The 20531-nt window shown below is 41.9% G+C and overlaps 1 protein-coding gene across 5 annotated transcripts; it reads left to right on the plus strand.

Moving 5' to 3' along the window:
• The first annotated feature begins 434 nt into the window (after window positions 1-434).
• Window positions 435-7926, plus strand: LOC124042777 (DNA-directed RNA polymerase III subunit RPC7-like). Of its 5 annotated transcripts, none has more exons than XM_046360884.1 (8): window positions 435-879; window positions 1367-1509; window positions 1841-1970; window positions 2940-3008; window positions 3392-3448; window positions 5430-5500; window positions 5644-5763; window positions 6410-7926. In XM_046360884.1, the coding sequence occupies exons 2-8, from the start codon at window positions 1390-1392 to the stop codon at window positions 6494-6496; spliced, it is 654 nt and encodes a 217-aa protein (XP_046216840.1). In that variant the 5' UTR covers window positions 435-879; window positions 1367-1389; the 3' UTR covers window positions 6497-7926. The 5 variants fall into 5 exon arrangements, with proteins under 5 accessions (XP_046216840.1, XP_046216843.1, XP_046216841.1 ...); XM_046360887.1 differs by having other exon boundaries at window positions 469-574; XM_046360885.1 differs by lacking the exon at window positions 435-879 and adding an exon at window positions 961-1205.
• Window positions 7927-20531: the final 12605 nt, after the last annotated feature.

Genomic DNA, 20531 nt, shown 5'->3' on the forward strand with positions numbered 1-20531 from the left:
CAACACAAGCACAAAGCTTACCTACAAATATAAAATGCACTCCAAACTAAACACAACACCTGATTAAGAGGAGTTGGGTTAAATGCGGAGGAGGATTTCGATTGAATGCATTTAGTTGTGCAACTGACTAGATTTCCATCCTTCCCCCTTTCCGTCAGTTTATTACTCAAACAATCCCAAATCTTAAAACGTAAGGTATAATAGTGCTGCATGGTGGCAGTGGGGAGCACGAATATGTTGTGAGCCGTTTTTCCTTATAGCTCAGACAGAATCATTAATAAATGAACCAGTGCTACAAAACGGGACCACATTTTTTTGTGGGGAAACTGTATTATGCTAGATTAAAGTAATTTTTTATTATTTTAGTACAGACAGTAGGGTGGAACTATTGCGCACAGAATGTGTTTCCTGAGAAAGTCAATGCCGACGGAACACACGTGGACTCCAGTTGTAAACATCCGGCTGTCTGTGCACGTGTGGGCATACTCGGAAATACATTTTCATATTCATTTACATTTACATTTAAGTCATTTAGCAGACGCTCTTATCCATATTCTACAGTATAATAAGCTATGTATGTGTCAAGAGGAAAAACAACATACTTATTATAACCTGCACTGTAGTTTATTAGAACGCTCAGCCTGGAAGCGTAATCGTCAGCTAGCAAACGTTGGCGACATCGCTATCAAGCCAGTGGATCTGGTTTGGGCTCTGCAGACTGCAACATTTCTAACGTTAATACTAAGTTAGCTAGCCATTCAAGATATTTTTTTTGGGGGGAAATAAGACATTTGGGTTGGATTCTGTTGGGCTTGGTTTTTATACTGTACGTTTCAGAGCTTGGCTCTATATTTTACGATCTCAACTGACACATTGTAGGTACGTGAAAAAGTATAATGTTATAGAATAGCTGCGAAACATAGCTTGCTTGAATGCCAGACAATAATAGCTAGCAGGCTATGCAAACAAGCACAATGCTGCACTGGAGAGGTCACTGGCCGGCAGTTCAAATATCATAGCTAACTACTGTAGCTATATATTTTGCTTGCTAAGGATTTGTTGTAATCATGTGTGTTATTAACTTTCCGGATTCCAAAACGATACAGAAGTGTCGGTAGGGCCAGGGTGAAGTGCGATAGCTAGTTAGCTTTCTTATTTTGTATGGACTTCCATGCTGTAATTGAGTGCTAGCTACCTAACGAACGGTATCTACCCAAAGTTAGCTAGTTAATGTTACTAGTTATCTGTAAACAAAGGTACATTGGGAGCCCACTCCCAAATGCGAGTTAGATATCCACAATACTGGTTGCTATGTGTATTTGTTTGGCTACCTCTATCTGATTTTTTTCTCCCACGATTCTTTCAGCATTTAGCAACATACCCATCCCCATGGCTGGAAGAGGCAGGGGTCGTGGAAGGGGACAGATGACTTTCAACCTGGAGGATGTGGGCATAGGAAGGGGGGACAGCCTGCCACCCACCACCTTTAAGCCCTCACCCCTCTTCCCTGTGAGTGTGCACATGGAGTTAGGGCTTCTAACACAGTCTGGACTCACCTTGCCACAATTGCTTATAGTGCTCTTGAGCATCACAAAATTAAAATAATGACTTATCTAATATTGCTAGTAATGTGTAAATGTTTTATTTTTCTCTTCAAGGCAATTGTCTCTCTGAGACACTGTCTGGTTTAGACACATTATAGCCTACCATCCTTTAAACAGTTTGCAGTATTATTAAATACTGTATAGTAATTTAAATCTAGTTACATGTTTGCTTAGTGCTAGTGTTGTGGTTCGATAGAAACCCAGTCTCCTGATCTGTTCCCTCTCCTTAACCTCAGCCCATGCCAGTCCAGCCTGTGCCCCTGCAGACAGGAGAGGAGGTGGAGTACATGCTTGCTCTGAAACAGGAGCTGAGGGCCGCCACAAAGACCCTGCCTTTCTACATCAGACGGGCTGCTCCCAAAAGAGGTAGAGTAAATGGCAATATCAGGATGATTTCAGCAACAACTAAGCGTGAGGCTAAACTGTTCTGCCGTTTTGGTCCGATAGTTATCATGTTGTTGCAATTTAAGTGCACATGCACAGATTTACATTTACATTTAAGTCATTTAGCAGACGCTCTTATATTCGGTGAGTATATCGTCTTATATTGCGCTCAACTGCGGTGCTGCTCGTGGCAACGTCATATCGCAGAGTCTCCGTTTAAGGGGTGGAGAAATCATAGAATGTTATTAACCATGATTGAGCTCGCTTCCAAAGTTGTGTGGTTAATAGTATTGGTAAACTTTTAAAGAATGTTGCAAGCATTTGTTACGTCATTGGTGTGAATGAAGTGAAATATTTTTTGGTCATAATTAAATAGGCTTCCCAAAGATTATATAATTGCTTTAATTAGTAGCCTGATTAACATGTAAACCAGATTGTAAGGGCAAGGCATGTAAATAACTGTAAAAAACTGTTCGCTGCTCTGGCTCCCCAATGGGGGAACAAACTCCCTCACTACGCCAGGACAGCGGAGTCAATCACCACCTTCCGGAGACACCTGAAACCCCACCTCTTTAAGGAATACCTAGGATAGGATAAAGTAATCCTTCTCACCCCCCCCTTAATATATTTAGATGCACTATTGTAAAGTGGCTGTTCCACTGGATGTCATAAGGTGAATGCACCAATTTGTAAGTCGCTCTGGATAAGAGCGTCTGCTAAATGACTTAAATGTAAATGTAAATAAATATTTAAATCAAACTGTTCTATTAGAGCATTCACAATAATCGTATTGTTGAATGCTTGTAAAAAAGTATCCAGTTATGGCGGCTGTTATGTCAGACAAATGGTATGGTATAGAAGGTTTTGTAGTTGTGTTCTACAATTTTCCCTGGTTGGTATTATATGAATAGGAAATTGTTAGTTATAATCTTGCTGCTGTTTCCCATGTAGATGTCGATCGCTACTCTGATAAGTACCAGAGCGGAGAGCCCAAGGACAGCACCATCGAGTGGAGCCCAGGTGAGTGATGATTGGTTGGGGCTGGTTTGTGGAATTACGAGCTTTAAGAATCTGCCCTCAACTGATCACAGAACAGTTGTCTCTTTTATGAACTATTTTGTTCCCTGTACCACTTTCCTACTGCTAGTATTCTTCAGTGGCACCCCTAGCCTAGCCAGACTGGGTCAGTCCTATTTCTGGTATTTTCTTTTGGTGCAGTTTTGGTATATGTCCAGCTGATGGTGCCAGATAGTCAATTTCTTGTCTGAACTAATCTGATTTATAATCTTGTGCTGTGGTGTCATTATTCCTCATACTTTGAATGTGATGCATTTCTGGTGTGTTTTATGCAATGCGTATTTTATATGGTAACGTGTTTCTCTTTTTTTATGGTTCTGTTTCAGACTGGAGCAGATTGCCTAAAGAGCTTTGCGTTAAAGTGAGAGAACCTCGGGGTAAAAGTGAGTGCTTTATCTCAAGGACTTGTGTGTGGAATTCAAACTTTGTGTAAGCCATGTATTGTTTTCAATTGAGATTGAAAACTGACATAAGTGGCTATTTACCAGTTGTGAGTCAGTTTTTGTTTGTTTGGAGAATGCCTGTAGACACGTCAGGAGTCGCGGGACGTTTTTATAATAGCTTTTTGTCTGGTATCGTGCAAACACACTGTCAGCAGCAGTTCTTGTTGCCTACTTGAGCCGGCCTGTGGTGCGAGAGTGGTGAAAATGCTGCTAAAAAGGCAAATCTGGGGAACGCAGGCTAACATAACCAACAAACAACTGTTCTTGATTCCACTCATTAGCAAAGAGGCAGGCGCAATTAGAACTCTGTCAGATCAAAAATATAACTGGTCTGCGCTTTGATCAACGCTGGGAGCAATATTTAGATGTTGACCCGTAATTGATTTTCTTTGTGTACAAAAATATATTACATTTACATTTAAGTCATTTAGCAGACGCTCTTATCCATATATATACATACATACATACATACATACATACATACATACATACATACATACATACATACACACACACACACACACACACACACACACACACACACACACACACACACACACACACACAGTGGGGCAAAAAAGTATTTAGTCAGCCACCAATTGTGCAAGTTCTCCCACTTAAAAAGATGAGAGGCCTGTAATTTTCATCATAGGTACTCTTCAACTATGACAGACAAAATTAGAAGGAAAAAAATCCAGAAAATTACATTGTAGGATTTATTATGAATTCATTTGCAAATTCACTATTTTATTTTACCTTTATTTTACTAGGCAAGTCAGTTAAGAACACATTCTTATTTTCAATGACGGCCTAGGAACAGTGGGTTAACTGCCTGTTCAAGGGCAGAACGACAGATTTTGTACCTTGTCAGCTCGGGGATTTGAACTTGCAACCTTTCGGTTACTAGTCCAATGCTCTAACCACTAGGCTACCCGGGACTCTGCAGTCCAACTCGTCCCAAACCATCTCAATTGGGTTGTGGTCAGGTGATTGTGGAGGCCAGGTCATCGGATGCATCACTCCATCACTCTCATTCTTGGTCAAATAGCCCTTACATAGCCTGGAGGTGTGTTTTGGGTCATTGTACAGCAAATTATAGTCCCACTAAGCGCAAACCAGATGGGATGGCGTATTGCTGCAGAATGCTGTGGTAGCCATGCTAGTTAAGTCTGCCTTGAATTCTAAAGAAATCACCAACAGTGTAACCAGCAATGCACCATCACACCACCACCTCCATGCTTCACGTTGGGAACCACAGATGCAGAGATTATCCATTTACCTACTCTGCATCTCACAAGAAACAGAGGTTGGAACCAAAGGTCTCAAATTTGGATGTACCGATCCTGTGCAGGTGTTGTTACACTTGGTATGCCACTGCGAGGACGATCAACTGTCCATCCTGTCTCCCTGTAGCGCTGTCTTGGGCGTCTCACAGCACGGACAATGCAATTTATTGTCCTGGCCACATTTTCAGTCGTCATGCCTCCTTGCAGCATGCCTATAGCACATTCACGCAGATGAGCAGGGACCCTGGGCATCTTTCTTTTGGTGTTTTTCAGAGTCAGTAGAAAGGCCTCTTTGATATCCTAAGTTTTCATAACTGTGACCTTAATTGCCTACCGTCTGTAAGCTGTTAGTGTCTTAACGACTGTTCCACAGGTGCATGTTCATTAATTGTTTATGATTCATTGAACAAGCATGGGACACAGTGTTTAAACCCTTCACAATGAAGATCTGTGAAGTTATTTTGATTTTTACGAATGATCTTTGAATGACAGGGTCCTGAAAAGGGGACATTTCTTTTTTTGCTGAGTTTAGTTACGGCCATGCTTCTGTCCTGCTCCATTTGTTGCCACGTCAGTTCTGCTTTTTTATTGACTTACTTTTAAGCTAACCTTCATGTTCCATTCTTGTCTTCTAGGACCCACACCTCAAGTTAAACGGACAAAGAAACCTCTTGTAGGAAAAGAGGAGATTCTCACCAAGCTAGAGGTAGGATATTACAGAAACGACTAACCTTTCTTCAAAAGGAGACTAGAGATCAGAAATACAAACCTTTTAGTTACTCCTATTTAGGGGCTAATATGCATGTACCCTGCCCTGGTTTTGATGTTTCTTGGAAACACACTCTTCAGACTCTTGAAAAGAAAGAAGAGGCGGTGAACTCTGAGGAAGAGCAGGACGAGGAGAAAAAGAAGACTAACGAGGAAGAAGAACAGGCAGATGAAGAGGACTATGAGGAAGACTTTGAAGAGGTAAGGGGTAATGGCGACTGATGAGGTCCGTCACATTTTTATACCTTGTTCCGCTTTGAATCTGACTGTTATGGTCATGATATTTAGTCGTAAAAAAATGTGTGAAATGCCAGTGAAGATAATGGTTGGTGAGTAAAGCTAATGCTAACAACGCTAATTTATCGTAATAGCTACTCAAAAGTTGTCCTTTTTAATCTTCTGTCCGCTCTTCCTGTCTGTCTTGAACTAGCGCTCTAGCTAGCGAACTTGCCACATTCTATCAACTGGGTCCGGCCTTCAAAGTTTCCCGTGCCATTGAGTTTGTGACAGACACATCTGTATTTATGCAGGCCATAAGTTTTCTACTGTGTTTTGCTAGATTAATCTCCCCAAAAGAATACTGACAGAAATGTTATACAAGTTCACAAAGGAGGAATATTTAGATGAAGTAAGATGCCTTCTTCCTCTAATGTATGGTTGAATAGCTATGTCAAACATGCTAAAAACAGCGCAACTCGAACTAGCTAGCTACTATACTAAGGAGCCACAGACAAGTGGAAAAATGAAAAAGAGGTTGACAAGCCAGTGGACCGGGGAGCCATTGTTCACTTGGTAGGCTACCATTCCTCCTTGCATAGCTCTTTAATCATCATCATCTGTGTTCCAGGATACCGACTACATCATGTCTTACTTTGACAATGGAGAGGAGTTTGGAGGGGACAGTGACGACAACATGGACGAAGCCACTTACTGAGAGACCGTAAGAGTGTTGATAACACTGAATAGACAAAAAGAGACGGCTTTGAGTTATCCTCCCTGCAGACATAGTTACAGTATTCTAATTACTTGTGGAGTCATTGGCCATGGGAACAAAGACATTGACCGGTATAGTCTAAAACATGGAAAGAACAATATGCTGCTATGTGATAACTTAGATCCAAGACATGGAAGACGGTGACTGCTGGTGAAAACAGTGGCTCAATGTAGACATCTAGAGAGAAGATTTTCTTATTGTGTGTGGTGATTTAAAGTGCCAAAGATCCTAACTAGTCATGCTGACTGTTCCCCTTTCTTCAGCTATGTTGAGGTGGTAATGGGAGCTGAAGTATTTACAGGATATTGATGCCTTTTATAACTTTAACGGATTTGATGGTTTTAATTAACACGTACAATTGCAGCAGTCTATGGTTTTTAAAGTAAAGACATGTTTTAGAGAGGTATTTTAGCTTTTGTAATTCCTTGGTGTAAGTCTCTTTTAAGTGTATACGACAATCAAATGTTGGCTAAGACATTGAAAACAATAGTTGCAATCCCAAAAGAATGTTGTGTATTCTTTTTAAATATTTTTTTCCTGTAATGTCAAATTATGTTATGCAAGTTGACAATTTGAAAGTGTTGAATTTGAATCTAAATACATTTTATAGCTCCAGAGTAAATATTTGTATCAACCAACCAGCAGATGGCATATTACTCCAAGGTAAATCAGGTGTGGTGTATGTTCACTGTGTGGAGTTGGTAGGTTATGCAGTTGACAAAAAAAGTTATTCACCATTGCCAATTTAAAAGGAGCAGGGATGGGATTGGGTGTGAAAGTTTGTAAACTCATGACATGTTAAGTGTTTTTTCAGCCAACTTCCTGGTAATTTATAGTGGTGAGCTCCCAGAATGTTTTTCTACCCGTTAAAGGGAGTGATCCTCCATTTCCTTGAACAGCGTTTAACATCCTGCCGTCCAAAGTGGAAAGACAACCCTTAAAATGTAAGCCTAGTCTAGGGCAGAAAGTTTACATTGCGTGACTAGCTTTGAAAAACATGCTTCTTTTTTTAAACTCTGAATATCAGCCCTGTATGTCTTCTGCTTTTTAACCATTTGATTTTGAGATGTTCTATATCTAAACAACATCAATCACACTCAAACGAGGTGGGTAGCCTCAAGGTTAAAGCGTTGGGCCAGTAACTGAAAGGTCACTGGTTTGAATCTCAAGGCAGACAAGGCGAAAAATCTGACTCGTTGCCCTTGAGCAAGGCACTTGACCCTAATTGCTCTAGGGCACTAGAAAATAGTGACCCACTCCCTGCGGGTGACTCGGGGGGGAGTTGGGATATGCAAATAACACACTTGTGAGTAACAACAAATATAATCACCCCACAAATAATAATTATTATTAAAAAAGTGCATTATGAACTTGTGTGATTCATTATCATCCTCACACAGCCTGCTAGACCTGATCCAGACTAGCCTACTGCAGGTGAACTCCATCTCCTCTGCTGCTGGGTGTAAGTCAAGATGGACTACCAAATGCCAAAGTTTTAAGCCAAAGCACTTGTCACGTCATGCACGTATGCACAAGTGTTGCCTTACATGTTGACATGGTCCCTCTGTGGTTCCCTCATTAGAGCACATCTAAACTATGGAGAAATACACTGAGTGTACCAAACATTAGGAACACCATCCTAATATTGATTTGCCCTCAAAACCGCCTTAATTCATCGCGGCATGGACTCTACAACGTGTCGAAAGCGTTCCACAGGGATGCTGGCCCATGTTGACTCCAATGCGTACCACAGTTGTTTCAAGTTGGCTAGATGGCCTTTGGGTGGTGAACCATTCTTGATCCACACAGGAAACTGTTGAGTGTGGAAAAACCCAGCAGTGTTGCAGTTCTCAACACAAACCGTTACACCTGGCACCTACTACCCTAGCCCGTTCATAGGCACTTCCATTTATTTATTTTTGCCCATTGCACACATACACAATCCCTGTCTCAAGGCTTAAAAATACTTCTTTAACTTGTCTCCTCCCCTTGATCTACACTGATTTGAAATGGACTTAACAAGTGACAATAAGAGATCATAATTTCACCCGGTCAGTCTGTCTTAATGTTTTGTATGCTCAGTGTATGTTTTCATCTAGTTGCTAAGGGAAATGATACCCATTGCTATTGTGTCGGGAGTTAGTCCTGGGGTTAGTTCCTTTTTAGGAACAGAAAACTGTAAACAGCATAGGCTGTGCGCAACAAATCAACTGCTTGTGTGTGTAAGCCCACTCTGCATAGCCCCTGGTTGCTTTTTAAAGGGATACTTTGTGATTTTGTCAATGAGGCCCTTAAATCTACTTCCCCAGAGTCAGACGAGCTACTGCATACTATTGTATTGCAAATGTTTTGGGTGTGGAATTAAATGTTTACAGTAGGCCTACTCTATCTATAGGCACGGGAAAGACATATAAACAGCACAGCTTCCTCAGATATGTGTGTGAACTAACCAGTTGAGCAACACGTTGCCTCATGTCAGGTCAACGTTGTTTGCCTTACATTGTATTGCCTATGGTTTTGTGGTTTAGGCTGAGGTAAGGAGGACTGTTCCTCCAAAGTAATAGTTGCTGCAGTCTTTATTGCTTTCAGTTCAAGTTATCTAGTGTCACATCTTCTGAAAAGTGAGTAATATTATGTACTGAACAAAAGTATAAACGTAACCGACATCGGTGGTTTAATGCTCACCTTCGTTGGCCACTGGCACGCTGGAGAAGTGTGTTCTTCATCTGTACCGGGCAGATGGCATTGCGTGGGTGAGCGGTTTTCTGATGTCAACGTTGTGAACAGAGTGTCCCATGGTGGCGGTGGGGTTATGGTATGGGCAGGCATAAGCTATGGATAACAAACACTATTGCAGTTTTAATACACAGAGATACCGTGACGAAATTCTGAGGCCCATCCTTGCCATTCCTCCTCCGCCATCACCTCATGTTTCGGCATGATAATGCACGGCCCCATGTCGCAAGGATCTGTACACAATTCCTAGAAGCTGAAAATGTCCCTTGTCTTCCATGGCCCACATACTCACCAGACATGTCACCCGTTGAGCATGTTTGGGATGCTTTGGATCGACGTGTACGACAGCGTGTTCCAGTTCCCACCAATATCCAGAAACTTCGCAAAGCCATTGAAAAGGAGTGGGACAATCAACAGCCTGATCAACTCTATGCAAAGGCCAGTATCTGATCACACCAGATACTGACTGGTTTTCTGAAACACACTCCTATTCTTTAAGGCATCTGACTGTGACCTACAGATGCATATCTGTATACCCAGTCATGTGAAATCCCTAGATTAGGTTCTAATGAATTTATCAATTGACTGATATCTTTATATTAACTAACAAAGTAAAATCTTTGGAGTAAACTCTAATTAGGGGAGGGGTATCTGTTGCTTAGGGGAAAACAAAGTAAAAATATTTTTAAAGTTAAATCTTTGAAATTGTTGCATATTGAGTTTATATTTTTGTTTAGTGTTGGATGAGTTTCACAACAGCATGTAGCAATTGTTCTCCTTTGCATACACAGATCTAACCCCTGGCAAAGATGTCCCCTCCTGTTGTTGTCAACTCAACTCATAGAGCTTGAGTGTTCTTGTCATTCATGAGTTCAGTATATGAGCCACAGCCATTGGTAAACAAAGTCAAAGCTCAGTGGGCCTTTCTATACATGGTGGCAGCCCCGCCCACTGTCACATATACAGAAGGAGTGGAGGCCACGGTGCTCCTCTGTCGGTCGGTCACACCACCATGAGTTCTGTTTACAAAGCTGCATACCTCACTTGCTCTTCTTGCCGAATGACTCCTACATCGTGTTTTTCTTCCTGAGGGAAGACAGTATACTGTACATGTGTGGCCCACACACAGTTTTGTTATGTACACTATGCGGCATGGGTATTTCTAAAACAACATGCAATGGTGAAAATGTTATTCTTACGTAAAACTCCTATGATCTCCACTGAGTTGGTAGTGCAATTACTGCTGGGGATTAAATGGTTCTCATTTTGGACTCATGTACAGTACCAGTCGAAAGTTTGGACACCTACTCATTCAAGAGTTTTTCTTAATTTTTACTATTTTCTACATTTTAGAATAATAGTGAAGATATCAAAATGATGAAATAACACACATTGATCATGTAGTAAACAATTTTTTTTTTAACAAATCCAGATATATTTTATATTTCAAACTAGCGACTGCCTTGATGACAGCTTTGCACACTCTTGGCATTCTCTCAACCAACTTCACCTGGAATGCATTTGATTTAACAGATGTGCCTTATTAAAAGTTAATTTGTGGAATTTCTTTCCTTAATGCGTTTGAGCCAATCAGTTGTGTTGTGACAAGGTAGGGGTGGTGTACAGAACATAGCCCTATTTGGTAAAAGACCAAGTACAAATATGTATTTTATTTAACTAGGCAAGTCAGTTAAAATATTTAACCTACATAGACGAGGACATGTAAACAAACAGCTTCTTGACTGATTCTGGAGAGTTGGTCAACAAAATCACAGAATACTCCTTCAAAACAAGGTTGTGTTCATTTGGCACCATACAGAAGAAAACATCCTGAAATAGGGAGAGAATGCCTTGGTCGAGGGCAAGGCATTTTAGTTTTCAGTTTCAAAATATTTACTGTTGCATGTCCCCAATGAACATGACCCTGGACTTGTGCACCACACACCTTCCATGGGTATCCCACTGGAATCAAGCCATGCTGCTCCCCATGAATCAAGACCATGGGACGTAACCAGAGAGGATTCTACTGTCTAATTTACAGCTCTTGACAGCCCCTACATTTTAACTGCTCGCAAGAATATCAGCCTTATGGAGTGGCCTGTGGCCATAGTACTGGCACCTACGCAAGACAGTTTTTACAATGCGGCACACTTATTTCTTTGTCTACGACCTTGTGTTTGAACAGTGTATAGGTTAGTCCCTGTTGACCTCTATGTCCCCTACCATGCTGGTCATTTTGTCAGCAGGATCACGTTTACTGTAAGTGTGAAAGTGGTATTGCGGTTAGCCTTCTGTTAATGGTGGGAGAGAACATAACCAGAAGATGATGTGCTGTGTCCTCTACTGAAACCTTTTGGGTGGATGGGTCTCTACAGAGAAAAGGAACTCTTGAAAAAATAGACTCGCACATCAGAGTTGTGTGTAGGGACAAGCACTGGAAAGTGGCACAACCTGGAGTGTGATAGTGCAAAGTTAATTTTTTTGTCATTGTGGTTTCCCGAGGATATGGCCCCACCATCCTCACAAACGGCAGTATACTCTTCTGAACTATGTTCAAAACAGTTCATAGGAGAGGAGCTTGTTGTTTCTCTCTCTTTCACCTGCCAACCATTGAAACAGTGGGGTTACGCAACACACGTTGCTCTGTCTTTATTTGAAGTAATAACCATCATATGTCATCAAAAGAAATGCATTGCATTCACTACAATGTCTGTAGATATGGCTGTACAAGGACGAAGGAGCATCCAACTCTAACGGTAGTTCACTTGAACGGTGCATATTGTTACATTAAAAGAAGTTTGTTATTGTGTCCTTTTTTCTCCTTCATGTTTCTTCCAGGCCCTTCATTCAGCAGGGCCTTCCACCATATGTTTGTGTGTGCGTGGCAGTGTGTGCATTTGTACATAAGCTACCTTCAACTTTATGGGGGTTAGAGTGACTGTCTCTATGGTATAGAGTTAAACAGTGGGCACAGACTGTCAAGGGCAATCCAATGTGTTTGTGTTTATTCGTTTTTTTGCTTGCTAGTTTGTTTGAAGCTAAAGCCATATGAAAGACCTACATGAAATCTTGGACAACATGAAAAGACACGCTGTTTGTGTACCTCCTAAGGCAACACATTGTAGTAGTGACAGAAACAGACTACACCGTGCCAGAGCAAGAGTTGTTTGAATGTATGGTATATCTATTGGCCTAATCACATGCTCAGTGTTTATATGTCAAACCCCGATCATTAGGCCTACAGTACTTTAGTATAATTAGCTACTTCAACTATTTCAACACAATTGTTTGGTCCTGGTTGTAGACGATACCTCATTGTGTTTACAATGACACACAAAAAAACTAAACGTAATTACGAGGGAAATAAAGTTAGGCATTTCCAGTAACAGAATATCTTTACATTTGCATTACTTATTTGAAATGGAAATTGACTCAGCCCTGATTAAGGTTAAATCCGGTGTGTATCTTGGTTTCCAAAGTAACCTTTTGGTTCTAGGCTAGTTCTGCAATGTTTGCCTGTCAGGGGTTTAGCTTTCTGCCTGGCTGACCCAGCTGAGTTCTGAGTAACAAAAGCGGGTTAGGTTCCCAAGCACCTGTCACGCTTGGAGGAGCTCATCACTAATCAATAAGATTGTTGCCTTGAATACCCTCACCTATATCCACTGTGTTGAGAGACTAGCTTTGACCAAGGTAGGTGCGGTTTGTTACCATGGTAAAAACAGTGGAGATATATGTATGTTTGTCCATATTCTCAACCATAAGGTCCATAGTAGAGTGTTGATATGTCCAAGGATGGCGTGTTAGTGTAACATTAGCACCTTTGCTCCCTAGTGCCTGTACTTTCCAAGATTTCTCAGTCAGGTCAAGTGCACAGACTCACACGTGCCGCAGCTAGTCTCGCAGCTCATTCTCTGGCTCTGAGAGGCTCTTTTCACAGTTGGCCATCCAATAAAACCACCATCTTTGAGCCACCACTGGTCATCCAATCAGGGCCCCGCAATTATCCAAAGCGCTGGCACTGATCCAATTGGATGCTTCTTTCACCATTGAAGGGTAAGCCGGTCCTGGTAGCATGCGGGATAACCGGATGGGCTTATCCGATTTTATCCTTCTCATTCTACGTCATCACCCCCAGGTCACCAAGTTCTGACCCCGTCCTTCAGGTGACACCGCATGGCGCAGGTTACCGCCCCACTGCCAAATCGAGCCAGGTGAAAGTAGAGGATGGAAGAGGAGGTACTTATAGGACCAGTGCTAGTCTTTGCTTTAATCCAGAGTCTGAAAGATTAGAACGCAGTAAGTAAAAAAGAGGATTTGACCAATGAGAACGAAGAGGGTGCACATGTCACAACTTCCCATGGTGTCACACCAGACTGGGGGAGAGACGATTAGAAGGAGAGAGGAAGAGGACAACAGGAATATTACAGCAAGGTGATCCCTATGAAGTGTGCCCAAACCTACGTTTACTGACGCCATAGTGTAGATTCATGCTTCTCTGGTCTGTTGATGAATCTGTTCTTCCCTAATCTAGCGGCAGAAATAGGGAAAACAGGTTAAAACAGCCGTTATTGTCCGCCGGACCATTACTACCCTTTTCCGAGCCTCGTAAGAATCAATTGAATGAGGCTCTTATTTATGTCCGAAAGGACTGACATACTATTGCAGTTCTGTGGCTGTGAACTATGAATTCGGCTTTCAGCCATTCCTATAGGAAGGGAGTATTACAGGGTAACCCGAGAGCCATTACTCTGTGCTAGAACTCCTGACCTCTTAGTTATGAGCCCTACATCCCACATCTCAGGCCACAGGCTGACTCGAATCTCTAGCACGGCGCTTGAAATATGAGGTTTTCCACTTTGGCCACATCAATGTTATCACCGTATGGCCCATGAGCAACAGCTCCAAATGACACCAGTCAGTTTTTGTGCAGTTAATTGTTTGAACCTCTGTCTAACTGTGAGGAGAGAACCTGGTGGGTATTGTCTTTTTTATATGGTGAATAAAATCTAAGTGTTTACAGAGAGCTACTTGCTTGTCAAGAGGCATCAGTCTCATTTCCATATCAACTTCAGGTTTTGCTGTCTCTTATGTCATGGCTTCAAAAAAGATCAATCTGAAGTGAAGTTTTGTGTGGCTGACAAAAAAGTATCTCTTGTTTGGTATATTTGGCTCAGCCAATGTCTTTTCAGTCTTGTAATTGGTTTAAAACAAAACAAAAAAACTCTTGCTGTTTTATGAACATAGCCACTGGTGATTAACACAGGTTCCCTCCTACTTTACCTCTCTTACTCTGTGAGATAAACTAATCCAAGTGTAATAAACTAATCTAAATCTAGGATTTATCAGGTTCTCGCGAAAGCCATCAAGCCACAGTTGGATTATAATGTTTATGTCCTGTAATCAGTTTATGCTGATAAGGGAGCATATGTGGTCTTTTCTTGCTGAGGCTGACCCTTTTTTCTTCCGCTAATTCGGTGTGGCGTGTCTCCTGACTCCCACAACACTCCCAGCCTACAAAACACTTCCTGTTTCACCCACAGAACAGAACAAGCTATTCGACAGTGTTTCCAGTCCGGATGGACCCTGACTGTGGGAGGGTCTGCATTAGACTTCCTCTGTTTGTTCGTTTTACAGCTATCGCTTCCTCACAACTTCCTCTGAAATGGGCGTGCTACCCTGAGACTGCATGCTCTTATTATTTCAACAAACAAAGAGGATATTTGTGTTTCACTCTTACAAAGGTGTCAGTAAATATGAAATATATTTCTAATCAAATACCTCGTTGTAATAAACGGGGCATATGATGTAAAACCGGTTTCACACTTTCCCTTTTCTCTGTTTCTCATGTTTCCTCTGTTTTGGATATCTAATAACAAATGTATTTTCTTTCTCGGTTATTATATTACTATGTTGTACTGATCCAGTATCTTACTTACTATATTTTCAACATCAAAGGTTATGTTCTTTATGGAGGAATCACTGATCCAATTAAATGAAGCCCTTGTCCCCCAGTTCTCATGATGACCTTTAAACTTCCTGGATTCAACCAATTACTGTATGCTCTAAACAGTCTGCCATGGGAACAGCCTGTGGCCTGGGGCAGCTAACGCAAGAGACACTTTGTTGAAGCCCTACCAGCTGTCGACACTTCCTATGTGGGTGCATGTGGGCCCTCGATAGGACTTGATGGCAGTGTACTTCCACAAGAGCAGCAGATCACTGAACTCTAATGCTTATGAATGAGGAAGTTAATGCTGACGTTATCGCTACCCATAAGGAATAGACCTATCAGGGCACTACATTATATATAATCTATAGTGCTGTGTATTGCGTAGTCATTTGAACTCATTGGCATATTTACCTTTTGTGGTGGAGTTGGACATTTCACATTGCTGTAGTCTTATGAATGTTATGTACTGGATGTAGGACTAAGCTAAAGGAACATTACATGTCATCTTTAATAGGAAATGACTGGAAGTACAATGATATCGACTGAATCGTAACTGTACTTTGAAGGGCAGACCTCTGAAGATGGATGTGCCATTGTTTTTTGAAGGGTTGTTGCATTGCAAAGTTAAGCACACTCCATCTTATCCAACCAAACTCAAAAGCAGTATACAGCCATTGGTATCAGAGAGCCTATGCAATATCCATGACAACAAAGCAGGCCATAGCCATTTAAATGATTTTGGATGAGAACATAGAGAAACAAAACAACAATATGCTGAAATCTAGTATTTAGCCATAACACAGTACGATTACTCGGAACAAGCCAAGGTCAGTAGTGTGTGGCTAAAGTGATTGGTTTTCTTCCATCCTTTGGGAGGATTCCAGTTTTTCTTCTCTGATGTCCTTTCATACAGAACAAAGACTCAGCAGCTGCATCTTAGCAGCATCCACCTGGACAAATCTGTATCCTTCTGCATCCTGAAACACCTGTAATGTAATGCGATCATTCAAACAAATTGAAGTATAGTCTACCCCTTTTCTGTCTACTTGTTTCCTCAAATGGCTCTTTCAAGACCTATACCTCCTTCAATTACACTTGTGCAGAACAGAGGCATGGGACTCCCTGGTCTGTTTCTCTGGCGTCCAGCCAAAACCCTCCATGCTCTGTATCCTCTTTATTCCTTTCATTAAAGCGTCTCTCTAAGAGGGCCAATCTGTGATATATCGTCATTCGGTTCCTTTGCCAAGCCCATGTCAACAAGTTGACACTGAGACAGCGCAACCCTAACCAATGGTGAAACGGTGGGGACATCCATGCTCCGTATTGCCACAACCAGCAGAGCTCAACAGGCCGTGATTGATGCTATTATTAGCCTAGGGTAGAGGGACCGTGTTATGGTATAGTGAGAAGGGCATTTCCCTGCAAGGCATTGCAGCTGCATCGTTACAGTGCACGTTTAGGGGTAATGGAACTCTCTGGCACATGCAATGCTGTTTAGAGCTTAAAGATGTCCATTGAAGTTTTACTGTTGAAAAGCGATATCCCATGTATAAATACAGTAAAGTACGTACATTAAAGGGTAAAGAAAATATGTTTTTGAGCAAAATTGATTTTTTTTAGACACAGCTGCAAACTTCAAGAAGTTGATCTCATGTGGGTATTCGTGATGTCTTCTCCTTTTGCTATGTCATGAGGATACCTGAACCACCTATTGAGATGGGCCTTTTGTTAAGTAAATCAGGTTTTATTCTTAATTTTTATTTCACCTTCATTTAACCAGGTAGGCAAGTTGAGAACAAGTCCTCATTTACAAATGCGACCTGGCCAAGATAAAGCAAAGCAGTTCGACACATACAACAACACAGAATTACACATGGAGTAAAACAAACATACAGTCAATAATACAGTAGAAACAAGTTTATATACGATGTGAGCAAATGAGGTGAGATAAGGGAGGTAAAGGCAAAAAACGGCCATTTTTGTCATTCGTTCCAGTCATTGGCAGCAGAGAACTGGAAGGAGAGGCGGTCAAAGAAAGAATTGGTTTTGGGGGTGACCAGAGACATATACCTGCTGGAGCGCGTGCTACAGGTGGGTGATGCTATGGTGACCAGCGAGCTGAGATAAGGGGGGACTTTACCTAGCAGGGTCTTGTAGATGACATGGAGCCAGTGGGTTTGGCGACGAGTATGAAGCGAGGGCCAGCCAACGAGATGCCAACGCAATGGTGGGTAGTATATGGGGCTTTGGTGACAAAACAGATGGCACTGTGATAGACTGCATCCAATTTGTTGAGTAGGGAGGCTATTTTGTAAATGACATTGCCGAAGTCGAGGATTGGTAGGATGGTCAGTTTTACACGGCTATGTTTGGCAGCATGAGTGAAGGATGCTTTGTTGCGAAATATGAAGCCAATTCTAGATTTAACTTTGGATTGGAGATGTTTGATGTGGGTCTGGAAGGAGAGTTTACAGTCTAACCAGACACCTAGGTATTTGTAGTTGTCCACGTATTCTAAGTCAGAGCCGTCCAGAGTAGTGATGTTGGACAGGCGGGCAGGTGCAGGCAGCGATCGGTTGAAGAGCATGCATTTAGTTTCACTTGTATTTAAGAGCAATTGGAGGCCACGGAGGAGAGTTGTATGGCATTGAAGTTTGCCTGGAGGGTTGTTAACACAGTGTCCAAAGAAGGGCCAGAAGTATACAGAATGGTGTCGTCTGTGTAGAGGTGGATCAGAGACTCACCAGCAGCAAGAGCGACATCATTGATGTATACAGAGAAGAGAGTCGGTCCAAGAATTGAACTCTGTGGCACCCCCATAAAGACTGCCAGAGGTCCGGACAACAGACCCTCTGATTTGACACACTGAACTCTATCAGAGAAGTAGTTGGTGAACCATGCGAGGTTCAGGTGATAAATGAGCTGAAAAAGAGACTGGGGTATGACTTTAAAGGGGTAGTTTACTCCAAAATCAAAGTTTGTCAGACATCTAGACATCTTTTAATGTGGTGTATTTCCAGGATATCTCTATTTTCTAAGTCCTCTATTAAGGAGATCCAGCTACCGGTATGTGACTCAATACCAAATTAATGGAAAAGGCCATTGAAATGCAGTTGTATTACAGTTGACTGGCGTGTTTTGCAACCCTATCAACAATCAAGCAATACAGTGAGTCATTATCAGATACCTAGTGTGGAGCAGCACTTTGCGAGGGGAGTTAACCTCGTGTTGTCTCTTGTTTTGTTCTCTTTCGCCTGGTATGCTGAAGCTTCAGGTAAACAGCACATTCCGATCCCTCGCAGAGTGTGGGATGGATGTGTTTGCTCAGCCTCACTCTGCGTGCCTCTGCATGTCCACAAACACACATGTGCACTCATACACCACATGCACGCACAACGCGCACACACACACACACACACTCTTTCCCTTTCTGTGTACATTCGTTAACGATCTTTCCCATGACGTTTTGATTCTATCTTCTAATTGTCTTAAAGGAGAACCAAGTGTTTTTCACACATTTGCACAGTCTGTATACAGAGTATTCAGGTCATTGATAGGCTTACTGTATCTCTGTATGTATACTGTATTTTACTATGCAGAGCAGTGGACTTTACTCTTTCTGTCATGCCCTGGCCATAGAGAGGCTTTTATTCTCTATTTTGGTTAGGCCAGGGTGTGACTAGGGTCTGCATTCTAGTTTCTTTATTTCTATGTTTTGGCCGGGTATGGTTCTCAATCAAGGACAGCTGTCTATCATTGTCTCTAATTGGGAATCATACCTAGGCAGCCATTTTTCCCACTTGTGTTTTCTGGGTAGTTGTTTTCTGTATAGTTTATGAACCTTACAGAACTGTTTCAGGTTTTACATTTACATTTACATTTAAGTCATTTAGCAGACGCTCTTATCCAGAGCGACTTACAAATTGGTGCATTCACCTTATGACATCCAGTGGAACAGCCACTTTACAATAGTGCATCTAAATATTTTAAGGGGGGGGGGTGAGAAGGATTACTTTATCCTATCCTAGGTATTCCTTAAAGAGGTGGGGTTTCAGGTGTCTCCGGAAGGTGGTGATTGACTCCGCTGTCCTGGCGTCGTGAGGGAGTTTGTTCCACCATTGGGGGGCCAGAGCAGTGAACAGTTTTGACTGGGCTGAACGGGAACTGTACTTCCTCAGTGGTAGGGAGGCGAGCAGGCCAGAGGTGGATGAACGCAGTGCCCTTGTTTGGGTGTAGGGCCTGATCAGAGCCTGGAGGTACTGAGGTGCCGTTCCCCTCACAGCTCCGTAGGCAAGCACCATGTTTATTTTGTTAGAGTGTTTTGTGACCAAATAAAATCATGAACACTTACCACGCTGCGCTTTGGTCCGATCCTCATTACGATGAGAGCCGTGACACTTTCATTACTATGATCCAGAAAATGGGTGATAATAGCCGGTTAATCCCAGACTTGGATTAAGCCTAGTCTAGTTTAGTCCTGGACTAAAAAACATATCTAGAAATTCTCCAATTAATTTTTTAGTCCAGGACTAGGCTTAATCTGTGTCCGTGCGAAACTGTCCCTAAAGAGTTTAATCTGGCATGTAGCTACAGATTATGTCTGTGTGTTGTGGGCGGAATATCGGGTACTTTCTCTTCTTTCAGCAGAGAGCATGTACATGACCCCATTTGAGACATGTGACCGCAGTATCTCAAATTCCACCAGCCCACATCCTGCTTATATCTTTCACCAGTCCTTGTGTTGTGTTTTGTCTTTTACAGTTTTTCTGTGTTAGCTGATCAAATTGATTTTACGCAGCCTGTGTCTCATGTCTATGTGTAAGTCAGTACAGTCCTTGACCATGAAAGTTCCTTCTATCTGCGGTAAACAAAGAAGACATCAAAGAAGACATTAGTTTAGTGCTCCGGGAAGTAGTGGTTCAAAACATGCAAATGTAAGGTAAAAGTGGATGACGTGAAAAAGATGTCACTAGATTTGTTGAAACAATATGCTATGTTAACTTTAGTAGCGTATGCAGACTTGTTTATGTAACTATTTAACTGTATGATATCCACACCCCTTCAGAGCGAAAAGCGACATGTGGTCAAGGGATTCCTCACCCTCATGACTTGTGAACATCTTGTCTCCCTCTTCTTTAAACTCCATTTTGTCATGGAAGGTCACACAGAATAGAAAAAAAACTTGACCGTCTAAATTCAACCTAACAGTCTGTAATTTGTTTTTCATGTGTTCCCTTCTAGGTTAAGCTCTCTCCTGTTTAACCTCTAGCGTCGAGCAATCCCATATCC

Source organism: Oncorhynchus gorbuscha, linkage group LG09, assembly GCF_021184085.1.
Source record: "Oncorhynchus gorbuscha isolate QuinsamMale2020 ecotype Even-year linkage group LG09, OgorEven_v1.0, whole genome shotgun sequence".
In the NCBI taxonomy this organism is placed as follows: Eukaryota; Metazoa; Chordata; class Actinopteri; order Salmoniformes; family Salmonidae; genus Oncorhynchus; species Oncorhynchus gorbuscha.